This window comes from Chlorella variabilis, assembly GCF_000147415.1.
Source record: "Chlorella variabilis unplaced genomic scaffold CHLNCscaffold_17, whole genome shotgun sequence".
Classification (NCBI taxonomy): domain Eukaryota; kingdom Viridiplantae; phylum Chlorophyta; class Trebouxiophyceae; order Chlorellales; family Chlorellaceae; genus Chlorella; species Chlorella variabilis.
Window position 1 is genome coordinate 126,346 of NW_005435071.1, and position 11,268 is coordinate 137,613.

An 11,268-nucleotide genomic window follows, 5' to 3' on the forward strand; every position below is an offset into this window, starting at 1 on the left:
GGCGGCCCCAAAGTTGTGGGCCTTCGGGCCCCCAACCCCAAAAAAAAGGGTGACCACGGGGGGGTTGGGGGGGGGGGGTGCGCGGCACATCCCTTTTGGGAGCCCTTGCGCTGCTGCGCCGTGTGTGTGCGCCCCTGGACGGGGGCCCGCACAGAGCTGACAAGCGGCCGCAGAGTCCAGGCCGCGCGCAGGGTGCTCGAACCGGACTCCTGTCTGCCGCCGCCGACCGCCTGGGTGCAGGCCCTGCCCGCCCGCCGCCCACCTCTCATTCCCTCGCCTGCCCTGCAGACCCCGACGAAGAGTTCCTGGATCGCCTGGCCAAAAAGGTGCGTCGCTGAGTGGCTGGACTCCCACCTCACACCGCTGCCGGGCCGCACCGCTGTGCCAACCAGTGACCGCCCTGCGCCTTCTGCTTCTCCCCCCTGCCCTCCCTCCCCTCCCCGCCCTGCAGACCAGCTTCTACGACCAGCCGTCTGCGCCGCCAGAGACGCTCAACCTGCCTTCCGCCTCGCTGGATGGGCTGGCGGATGTGCAGGTGGAGGAGCATGAGCTTGAGAAGGAGGTGAGGGAGGGAGCTGCGGCGGCGGCAGGAGCTGGCGCTGCAGCGCCGCGGTTGCAGGACCCGCCGCTCTTGTTGGCGCACCTGCCCACCCGCTGCCGTGGTCGGCGCATGGATCATCCGACGTGGCCCCACACCACGCCACCACCACCCACACACCACTCGCGCCACATCCGCCCACCGCGCCCACTCCCGCCCGCCCGCCCACTCCTGCCCGCCCACCCCTGCCTACCCCGCCCGCGCCTGCGCTCTGCGGCAGGGGCCATATTTGCTGCAAGTAGTGGCGCCGCCGCAGGACCCCGAGGCGGCGGCGGCGGAGAAGGCGCGGCGGGCAGAGGTGGAGAAGCGCGAGGCGCGCTTTGCGTCGCTGTTTGACGGCAGGTGTGCGCGGGGCTGCATGCAGCTCGGCGGTGTGTGCCATGGGCACACCGCCCTCCTCGGCCTGGGCGGCATGCGGGCGGGGGCGGCCGGCGGCCGGCATGCAGGGCAGAACGATTTTGTGGCCAGCTGGCGCCTGCCCCCTCCCGCGAGGCCCACCCCGCCGGCGCATGCACCCGCGCAGGTCGTCCGGCGGCGCCGAGCAGACGGGCGTGCCAGAGAACCTCAAGTTCTCCCAGCTGAGCCGCTCGGTGGGTGGGGCGGGGTCAGGTGGCAGGGGACCGGGCCTGGTGTTGTGGGGTAAGAGAGCGCGCCAGCGCCTCGACGCCGGCCAGACTTGCGCTCCGGCCGGCATCTGCTGCATCAAGCAGCCGGAGCAAGGTGTGTGTTGCTAGCACCACGCCTCGCCGCTCAAAGCGATTGCCCGCCCCGCCCCGCCCCGCCTGCGGCGCAGTCGGCGCCGCAACCGCTGCCCGACGTGGGCACCAAGGCTGCGTCTGCTGAGGAGGAGGCGCTGCGTGCCGAGGACGAGGCGCGGCGCGCGGCCTGGGCGGAGCTCAACGCGATACGCGCGGCGGAGACCGAGGCGGGGGCGCGGTACAAGCGGGCGTACGCCCAGTTTGTGGCCACCTGGGGCCACCGCGGCGCGGAGCTGCGCGAGTGAGCGCGGGGCGGGGCGGGGCGGGGCGGGGCGCGGACCCCCGTCTCAGCTGCACCGGACGCATCTCTCCCCTCCTGAACTGCAACAGCTTCTTGTCCACAGCACCCTTCCTTCTCAGCAGGCTCCCTTCTTTTTCCACACTACCATGGATGGTATATATACTAAGCTATATGCCCTGCTTTTGTCTGATGCCACGGGCTGACAATGTGCGGCGTGGTCTCCAGCCTCGGGCGCGCCTGTTTCTCGCGCTGCGCCGCTGTTTGCTCCAAGCGGCAGGCGCGACTCCTCTTTGCCTGTACTGTAAAACTGCATTGTTGTGGGACAGTTTACAATCGGTATGTTGTTTCCCGAGGTTTGGCGGGCTACATGCCACTAGCCAAGAAAAACTGTGAGCTTGCTGATATGACAAGAAGGGCCGCAGCAGTGCAGGGGAGAGACAGTTTGGAGCAAGAAAGGAAAAGGGCACTCTGAGGCGGGGTCAAAGTGTGGGATCTCTCCACATTTGAGCAAAGGAATTAATAGAAGAGCAGGAGCGAGCAGCAGGGACAAGCAGGATTGCAGTGGAGGGTGTTGAATTGCAAGGGGGCTGGATGGTTTAGGCAGGAGAGTTTCAGCGTGAGTTTGCGAGAGAGGCTGATGGTGAAAGCAGGAGGGGTGAGCGTGTGTTGGTGGCGGCGGCGGGCGTCGGGTCGCCCGCCAGGGCTGCCATGAATGGATGCAAAAAAACAGGTGCAACAGGAAAACCGCACTAATCCCCAATAGTAGGTGAGGCATCTAGCCTCGGGCGGAGCGGGGGGAGGGAGGCATGCTGCCCGCCACGCTGCCAAAGTGTGGCGTGGCCGCGCTGCTGCCGGCGCGGGGGGTGGGCGGGATGCTGCCGGCGGCAGAGGCGGGCGGCGCGCTGCCCGCCACGCTGGCGGGACGGGGGGTCGGCGGGCAGCTGCCGCCTGCGCTGGCCAGGCTGGCGGCGCTCGCCACGGGAAGCAGCGGAGAGCTGCGAGCCTTGGTGGGGGCCGCCTGGCGGGTCATCTTGAACCGGCCCGCCACGGCAGCCAGTGACATGGCGGAGCGCAGGCGCGACCGCGTGCTGCTGTCCTCCTCCGCCTCGCTCGCCTCGGCCACGGCGGCCGCGGCCGCGTCGGCCGTGGCCTCCCGCCGGTTGCTGCCGGCGCCGCCAAAGGCAAGGGTGCGCACCAGGCCGGCGGGCCTGCACAGAACAGGGCAGTAGGGGCAACAAGTCACAACCACAGGCTTTCCCGGCTTGCACGCTGGTCGAGGGAAGGCATCTGCGCCTGCGCACACGCTGCGGCCCAGCCCACCGCCGTCGCTCACCTGATGTTGAAGCCAAACGGCAGCAGCTGCTGCTGCTTCTCGAACTGTTGCAGCGCGCGCTGGTTGAGGCCGCGGCCGTGCACCCTGCGGGCAGGCATGGCGACAGTGGCACCCCGGCTCAGCAGCGGTGCTGGCGCGTGGCAACACACGCCCACAGCCAGCACACACGCAGCAGCAGCGGAAGCCACCGGGGCACTCACTTGAGCAGCCAGCGGTCGGCAAACTTGCGGGAGAGGATGTGTGGATCCTTGCGCATCACCTCCTCCACCACGCGGGCAAACTTGTCGGCGGGGTCGGGGAAGGCCTTGCGCCACACCCAGCGCACCGCCAGCAGCACAAACTTGACGGCGCCCGGCACCAGGGTGACCAGCATGGACACGGTCTGGAAGCCCAGCATGGCGATGCCCACGGCGTTGCTGCAGCATGGGGTCAGGGGTCAGGGGAGTGGGGGTGAGCCACTGGGTTTCGGGCTGTGCTGGCGCATGGAGCAGGCGCGGCGGGACGCAACGCAGCTGGCTGCAGCTCACATGGTCTGGTAGCTTGTGACGGGAGTCACAGCCACGATGATGCCGCACACAAAGGTGCCCACATCGCAGATGCAGCCGACGATCTGCAGGGCAGCAGGGCATGCACATGCTCAGCACCAGAGGGCAACCACATGCACGGCTCGCTGGCCGGCGCAGAGGGCATGCAGCTGGTTGCGTAATTGTGGCACACCACTGGCTGCCATGTCAGGTCCCCCCTGTGTGGCCCCCCACACGCACCTCTCCGACCATGTCGACGAAGGAAGCCATGGGCACAAACAGGCGCATGTAGGTCCAGTACAGCACAATCAGCACCAGCAGCGGGATCACCTGCAGCGCAGGAGCGGCAGGCAGGCGGGGAGGGTGAGTGCAGGCGCAGCCGGCGCACACAGGATGCACACAAGTCGATGAGCAACAACCGGAGCATGCCACCGCCGGCGCACCTGCCACAGAGGGCTGATGTTGGAGCTGTTTCCAAAGACGGAGGCCAGCTGGGCAAACAGCACCAGCTTCAGCAGCTGGACGGTGACGCCCAGCGTCTGCAACAGGAGGCAGGGCAAGAGGCACGAGGCATGAGAGGGGAGCGGTCGGCATGTGGCAGCAGGTCCCCGCATGCTGCTGCTTGGATGCCCGCTGGAGGCCCTGCCAGGGCTGCGCCTTGCACAAGTAGCAGCAGCTGCTGTTCCAACTCACCCGGGCCGCCTCCTTGGCCCTCAGCAGGCGGGTGCTGGCCAGAGAAACCATCTCGCCGCGGTCAAACTTGCCGGTGGCGGGGTCGTAGTCAAACGTGCCGGGCCTGCAGCAGGGAAGAAAGAAACACTCACGACCGGGGCTCGAGGGCTGCACGGGACGTGTCGCATGAGGGCAGAGGAGCGGTACAGGAACTGCTGCTGGGCGCACCTGTACTCCACCTCTGGCCCGCGGGACGTCTCGAACAGCACGCCGTACCGCGCCACAAAGCTGCAGGCGGGCAACAGGAGCAGGCGAGCAGGTGAGCACCACATCTGCCATGCACGACACAGTGCCGTGGGCAAAAAACACCCAAAGGTGTGAAACACGGCCCATGCGCACCTGACATCGTAGCCGTGCGGCGGCACCCACTCGCCCTGGAGCGAGGGGTCGAAGCCAAAGACGGGCTTGACAATGTAGCGGATCACCCACTTCTTGACGCGCTTGCCCAGCGGCCTGCGCGGCGGCGTCGGGTCGGCGCTGCCCGGCGCTGGGCGCAGCAGCTCGGCGCCCGTGCCAGAGCCGGCGGCGGAGGAGCGGGAGACATCGGAGGAGGCTCCCAGCGAGGCGCGGGCGAGGCCGGAGGTGGAGGGTAGGTTGCCAAAGGCGGTGCCGCCGCGGGTGGAGGGGTTGAGCGACCCGTTCTCCGCGTGTGTGCTGCCGCTGTCGGACCGCGTCAGCTTCTGCACCTTCTTGCGCCGGAACCTCTCAGCATCCTCGTCGGGCACAAAGTAGGCGGCGCGGCGCATGCCCAGCTGCAGCCAGGCGGGGCGGGGCAGCAGCCAGCTCGGCGACTCAGCAACAGGTGGCGGGGGGCGAGGTAAGGGCGGATCTTGTCCTGGGCAGTTTGAGGCATGAATGAGTTTAGCAGCATCCGATCAGGAGGGTACCGCCGTGCTCACCACCAGGGTCAGGTGCTTGATGACCACAAAGAGGGACAGGGCCACAAGCGCCATGGGCAGCACAATGCCAAACATGACACCCACTGCCACCTCGGCGCTGCTGTCGCCGACCACAAACACTGCACGGCACGGGAGAAACAAGGTGTGAGGCCATTGGCAGCAAGCATCACGCGGGATGCGCAACACAGCGCCGCAGTATGCAGGTGCACCAATGATTTGCTGGCGGCATGGCACTCACTTGCTGCCTGGGCCGCGATGATGGGAAGCACACACCACATGAACCAGAGCTCCGGCCGGGGCCACTGCAGCAGCAAGGCACAGCGATGGAGAGGCTCAGCCCACAAGTCAAGGACTCTCAGAGGCTGCTGACATCTAGCACCACACACACACAGCAGGAGCCGCACCTCGAAGAACATGCGCATGCGCCACTTGCGCCAGATGATCAGCGCGCGGATGGCGGCGTGCGCGGCCAGCGTGCCCGCCAGCCCCACCGCGATCCAGAACAGCGTGTTCCACAGGCCGTCCATGTTGGTGGAGGAGGTCTGGAAGGTGAGGGCCTGCTTGAGCTGCCCCACGATGCCCTCCACCTGTGCTGCCAGGTCAGCAGGCAGCACATTCACCACCGCGGCGCTCTTGTTCAGCTCCACGCCGGTGGTGGTGACAACGTAGATACTGCCGCCGGTACCGTCCACGGTGGACAGGGAGGCAAAGTCGAGGATCGGGGCCACGGGGGCGGGCGGCGGCGGCGTGGTGCCCGGCAGCGGCGGCGGCAGCGCCCCGGTGCTGTTGGGCGCGTCCGCGGCCTGCTGCAGCGCGCGGCGCCGCCGGGCCTGCTGGTGCTCGGCCCTGAAGGCGTCGTGCATGAGGGCGTTGAGCTCGCCGCGGGCCAGGCGTCGAGGCGGCCGCGGCGGCGGCGGCGGTGGTACTGGCGCCAGCGCCGCCGGCTGCCGCAGAGCTGGCTGCTGTATCGCTGCTGGCTGCTGCATCGCGCCTGGCTGATGCATGGAACCTGCGTCTGTGCCCTCTGCGGCCAGCAGGCGGCGCCCGCTGTTGCCGCCGCCGTTGGGGATGGGGTAGGTGGTCAGCGAGATGGCGTTGAGGACGGGCGATGTGGACCTGGAGGGAAGGAGAACGTCCATTTCATCGCAAAGGCAGCCTGCTGGGCCAGGGCGCACGTCGCACTTGCAAGCTAGCGCTGGGCCTGAAAAGGATGTGAGGGTGTCAAGACTCACCAGGTGGAGCCGCTGTTGTTAGACTGCGAGAATGAGTAATACTCAAACTGCACGCCCGTGGGCTCAACGGCATTGGCGCACGAGGCCCAGCTGAAGAACGTGGGCGAGGTGGACGCGCCCGCGGAGTTGCCGGTCAGCACCAGCGCATAGCGTTTGCCATGGAGCAGCTGGAACTGCGGCGCGGACATGTCCAGGGTCTGCCAGCTGGGGCCAGCTGGCAGCGCCAGGCTGAAAACCTTGGTGGTATCAGGGCTGTCGCCAGGGCTCGGGATGTTGTTTGGGTGTGGGCGGTACAGCATCACTGTGACCTGGTAGGTGCCTGCTGCATTGGCGAGGAGCGGGATGGTGATGGTGCGGATGGCGGCCTGCGGGTTGAGGCTGCTCTGGAAGGACAGCGCCCTCCACGTTGTGCTGGACATGCTGATGTTGGTGGTGGTGGTGGGGCACCAGCCACTTGCAGTGTTGTTGAAAACATGGCTGCAGTGTGGAGGCGTGGAGGCAGGCCGGGAAGGGGTGCAAGAACGGGGGGTGACTAGAAGGGCGGCGAAGGGGGACAGCGGCAGCAATGTGGTGAAACTAGACCCTGGGGTGCGGCCACTTTTGGGGTAGGGGATGCCACGCACGCACCTCACAGCCTCCGGCAATGGCGAGGGTGGCGGGGGAGGCGAGGGCGGCGGCGGCGGTGGCGAGGGCGGCGGCGGGGGAGGCGAAGGTGGCGGCGGGCTGGGTGGCGGCGGGCTGGGCGGAGGCGGGCTGAAGAACGGGTCTCCAAACAGAACTGCACAGCAAGGGGGAGAACCCGCGTGAATGAGACCGCAAGCTTCCGAGCTTCCCCACACGTGCACGGCAACTTGCGGGCTTGCACACCAGCGCAGCAGGCTATTGCATACGCGGTGCAGAAGCAGGGGCGCACCTGATCCAGGAACGAGCGCGAGACCCCGGGCCGCCAGCAGCTGCGCCAGCTCCCCGCTGGCGACGGCGGCCTCAATGTTGCCCCGGATGGTCGGGAACAGCGCCGCTGGCGCATAGATCTTGAACTCGACGTTGGTGACGCCCTCCTGGAGCAGCGCGCGCCCGGCAACCGCCTGCGTCGCCCACTGGAGCAGCGAGCGGCGGCGGCCGTTGCCGGAGCCGCCGTTGATGACGATGCGGCATGGGATGTGGCCGGCGATGCCGCAGAGGACCTGCAGGTGAGCACCAAGGACAGGCAGCATGGTTCAGCAGCTGGCCACAGCGGTTGACACGTGGCGGAGCCGGGATGGGAAGCACCAGTGTGGGCACGTGGCAGAGCAGCCACGATGGGACTGGAATGAAGCAGCGCTAGCACGCACCTCGGTGACATTCCCCTGCCAGCCCTGTCCAGGGTTGCCTGCAGCAGAGCGCAACACAAAGAAGGGAGCTCTCAGCGCATCATGCAATGCCTACACACTGACATACCCCAGGATCCTGTGTTTGGTGGACTACACGGTTTGCCCGTGCTGGTTGCCCACCTTCAAGACCCAGGCCACCCTGCAGATAGGTGCCTTCGACCACAGGCGAAGGTGGCGGTGGGGGTGGATGGAAGAATGGGTCCCCAAACATCACTGCACAGCAACATGTGGTGGGAGGGCAGGTCAGGCTGCAAGCTTGGAGACATAAGAAGTAGGTCAGGGGCATGCAAATCGGCGCCTGTCAGCATATGCAACACCGCTTGAGCAAAGGGGGTCTGCGCCATACCTGATCCAGGCACCAGCGTGAGCCCCTCAGCCTCCAGCAGAGATGACAGCTGCCCGTTGGCGACAGCGGCCTCTATGTTGGCCTGGATGGTTGGAAACTGGTCCTCTGGCGCATATATCTTGAACTCGACGTTGGTGACGCCCTCCTGGAGCAGCGCGCGCGTGGCAGGCGCCAGCGCCGCCAGCTGCTGCAGCGAGCGGCGGCGTTCGTTGCCGGAGCCGCCGTTGCCGGAGCCGCCGTTGACCACGATGTTGCAGGGCACATAGCCCGCGACCCCGCACAGGACCTGCAGTTGAGCGATAAGAACAGGCCGCACAGAGGGGTCAGCCGCGGGGCAGGTGCGAGAGAAGAAGCAGGGTACGGCCAGACAGCCAGGCACGATCGCAGCAGCCCAGCCCAGGCATGGGCACTGGCTTTGGCAGCGCTAAATCTCACCTGGCTGACACTCTCCTGCCAGCCTGGCGGGAGTTCATTGCCTGCAACGTGTAGCACAGAGTGGAAGCGTTCAGGCAGCATGCATACACCCCCCACCCCAAAGAAGCTGTCTGTGCTGCTCAATGTGTGGATGCCATAAAACACTGCGGCACTCTCCCCACCTTGAAGACCCAGGCCACCCTGCAGATAGGTGGCTATGCTGGGCGAGGGCGGCGGCGGGCTGGGCGGTGGTGGAGAGGGAGGAGGCGGGCTGGGCGGCAGCGGCGAGGGCGGCGGGCCGGCTGCCTCGTGCAGGAAGCTGATGAACACATACGAGCCCTGCTGGAATCCCGCCGCATATGCAAACTCCATGCTGTAGCCGGTGGCCTCGGCGGGCAGCTCGAGCGGCTGGGGCAGGTTGAGGTGGGTGCCGTCGGGGATGTCGCTGTCCACCGTGACGTCGATCTGGAGGCCGCCGGGGCCCGCAAAGCGCAGGGTGAAGGGCGGGTCTGCAAAGTAGTCGGCGATCACCAGCGAGCGGATGACGGCGGCGTTGCCGGTGGCCACCAGCTCCATGATGGAAGGCGCCTGGTGGTTGACATAGTACGTCTCCTCTGGGCACACCCCAAAGGGCGACAGCATGAAGCCGTTGGTGTTCATCTTGACTTCCGGAACGACGGGGCTGCTTGTGGCGCAGCCGCCCGTGAAGGCCGGGTTCTGCAGCCTGAGGTTGGTGGGGGTGGGCGTGGGGCAGCCGGTGCCCGCCGTGTTGATGTAGGAGCCAGCCGTGATGCCGAACTGCCGGAAATCCCACACGCAGGCGACGCCTGGCTCGGGGGCGGGGGTGGGCGCTGCAGCGCCAAAGTTGACTGCAGCAGAGCGGGGAGGGGCAGCGCGATGCGAGGATGCTCAGAATGTGAGGAGAGCCAGCTTCAGGCGGCCTTGCACACTGCCCAGTAGCAAAAGCTCCACGCCAAGGCAGCCAGCCTGCCGGCTGGCTGCAAGCGTTTGCGCGGTGCCTTCAACAACCGCACTGTGCGCACGCTGCAGTACACATCGCACAGCCCGGTCCACGCACCTGAGCCGATCACAAGGTCGACCTGGCTGGTCTCAGGTTCCGGCAGAGTCATTCCGCGCAGGGATGCGGCCAGATCCCCGCCGGGGCTTCCGTAGCTGCCAGGGCTGAAGCCAACGCCCGCGGCGACCTGCACGCTGGACCTGATGCTGGCATGTTGGTCTGCGGGGGCGTGCATCTGAACAACCACCACTATGGGGTAAAACTCCCCGTTGGGTGTCGTCACTGACTGAGCCCCAATGCCGGCCTCCAGCACTATCCAGCCGACGGGTATGCCTGCGAGGTTGCTCAGGATCTGAAGCAGGGAGAAAGGGGAATGTACACAGCTTGCTGGGGAGGTCGGATGGCCAGTTCTGCACTGGCATGCCGAAAGTGCCACCCAAGCATGCCAGGTGGTACAGGGAAGGCGCCGCACCGTCTTGAGCTGGTCCCCATATCGGAAGAGGAAGTCCTCGGGCTCACCGGCTGCAGGAGGAAAGCACGCCAGGTCAGAACTGGAGTGGAGGTGCACAGCGTTTGGGGCCAGCTGACAGTGCAGGCTGGGTCCACAGCTCGCAACACATAGCATCAATGTGTTGCTGGTGCACTGCCCCCGGCCAGCAAGCCACCCCAGCAGCTCACTTGTGCCACCAGCAACCTTCATGTTGACCAGCTGGTAAGCTTCCGGCATGGGGGCCTCCTCGGGGGCAGGAGCGGGGGCCGGAACGGGTGCCTCGTCGCCAAAGTTGACTGCACAGGTGGTAGGGCAAGGCAGCTCAGCCAGTGTGGACACCCAATTGCAATCCCCCTTGCCCGCACCAGGAACCCGGTCGGCCGCATGCCTGCAAGCGTGTGCCTCCCAAGCTTGCGCCCAGCACTGCCCAGCCAGCCAGCGCACCTGAGCCGACCACAAGCGCGAGTTGGCCTGCGGAGGGGTTGAGCCCGGACAGCGATGCCGCCAGCATGCTGTCTGGCGCGCCGCTCCCACCCGCAGCGGCCTGCACAGAGACCCCGATGTCTTCGTGCGCCTCTGCCAGAGCGTGGACGTTGATCACGAGCTGAATGGGCTCCGGCTCACCCTCCCAATTTGGGGTCCAATCTGGAATGATGGATGGATAGACCAGGATCCAGCTGGCGCGCGTGACGGTGATTTCGCTCATGAGCTGCAGGGGCAATGCACACAGCCATGGAGGGGCACGGCAGAGATACAGCCTGCAGGAGTGCTTGCGGCAGCAGCCGTATGCCACGATGCGCTTGCCAAGGCATCAGGCTGGCGTAGCGCAGCGAATGTGAGACGGCCAGCCCCACCGTCTTGAATGCATTCAAGTAGAGCTCCTCAAAGTCCTCTGGCGTGGCGCCTGCATGGGGCAAGAGTGCCAGGTCAGCGAGGCGAAGATGACTCCGCCTTGGAAATGCAACCGCGAGCAGGATAATGCGCAGCGTGCTGGCACAGCCAGTGGCACCAAGACCACTCAATCAGTGCGCAACTGCTAGAATGTTCGCAAAGGTAGGTGTGAGCCACCCAGCAGCTCACCTGTGACCTTCATGTTGACCAGTTGGTAAGCTTCCGGCATGGGGGCCTCCACTGGAGAGGGTGGCGGAAGGCTGGGTGGTGGTGGAGAAGGCGGTGGCGGGCTGGGTGGAGGCGGGCTTGGAGGAGGTGGAGAGGGAGGAGGTGGAGACGGCGGTGGTGGAGAGGGAGGAGGCGGGCTGGGTGGTGGTGGAGACGGCGGTGGTGGTGAGGGAGGAGGTGGGCTCGGCGGCGGT

General features: G+C 66.6%; 2 protein-coding genes across 2 annotated transcripts in view; one reads left to right on the forward strand and one right to left on the reverse strand.

The window, feature by feature from the left end:
• Positions 1–1,601, forward strand: part of CHLNCDRAFT_136624 (expressed protein) — a gene marked incomplete at both ends in the record, with an annotated part of 1,754 nt that extends 153 nt beyond the window's left edge. The window contains 5 exons of the mRNA XM_005845460.1: positions 289–326; positions 452–562; positions 819–940; positions 1,122–1,188; positions 1,392–1,601. Coding sequence (XP_005845522.1) covers positions 289–326; positions 452–562; positions 819–940; positions 1,122–1,188; positions 1,392–1,601 — 548 coding nt within the window. The remainder of the gene's footprint in view (positions 1–288; positions 327–451; positions 563–818; positions 941–1,121; positions 1,189–1,391) is intronic.
• Positions 1,602–2,372: 771 nt separating this feature from the next.
• CHLNCDRAFT_58509 (hypothetical protein) overlaps positions 2,373–11,268 on the reverse strand; it is a gene marked incomplete at both ends in the record, with an annotated part of 24,365 nt that continues 15,469 nt past the window's right edge. The window contains 26 exons of the mRNA XM_005845568.1: positions 2,373–2,805; positions 2,931–3,014; positions 3,131–3,346; positions 3,458–3,540; positions 3,695–3,784; positions 3,898–3,993; positions 4,148–4,250; positions 4,355–4,414; positions 4,526–4,938; positions 5,086–5,204; positions 5,324–5,387; positions 5,490–6,201; positions 6,318–6,794; positions 6,945–7,095; positions 7,231–7,501; positions 7,649–7,686; positions 7,808–7,900; positions 8,034–8,319; positions 8,469–8,509; positions 8,630–9,316; positions 9,526–9,817; positions 9,938–9,987; positions 10,144–10,251; positions 10,400–10,664; positions 10,810–10,859; positions 11,036–11,086. Coding sequence (XP_005845630.1) covers positions 2,373–2,805; positions 2,931–3,014; positions 3,131–3,346; positions 3,458–3,540; positions 3,695–3,784; positions 3,898–3,993; positions 4,148–4,250; positions 4,355–4,414; positions 4,526–4,938; positions 5,086–5,204; positions 5,324–5,387; positions 5,490–6,201; positions 6,318–6,794; positions 6,945–7,095; positions 7,231–7,501; positions 7,649–7,686; positions 7,808–7,900; positions 8,034–8,319; positions 8,469–8,509; positions 8,630–9,316; positions 9,526–9,817; positions 9,938–9,987; positions 10,144–10,251; positions 10,400–10,664; positions 10,810–10,859; positions 11,036–11,086 — 5,333 coding nt within the window. The remainder of the gene's footprint in view (positions 2,806–2,930; positions 3,015–3,130; positions 3,347–3,457; positions 3,541–3,694; positions 3,785–3,897; positions 3,994–4,147; positions 4,251–4,354; positions 4,415–4,525; positions 4,939–5,085; positions 5,205–5,323; positions 5,388–5,489; positions 6,202–6,317; positions 6,795–6,944; positions 7,096–7,230; positions 7,502–7,648; positions 7,687–7,807; positions 7,901–8,033; positions 8,320–8,468; positions 8,510–8,629; positions 9,317–9,525; positions 9,818–9,937; positions 9,988–10,143; positions 10,252–10,399; positions 10,665–10,809; positions 10,860–11,035; positions 11,087–11,268) is intronic.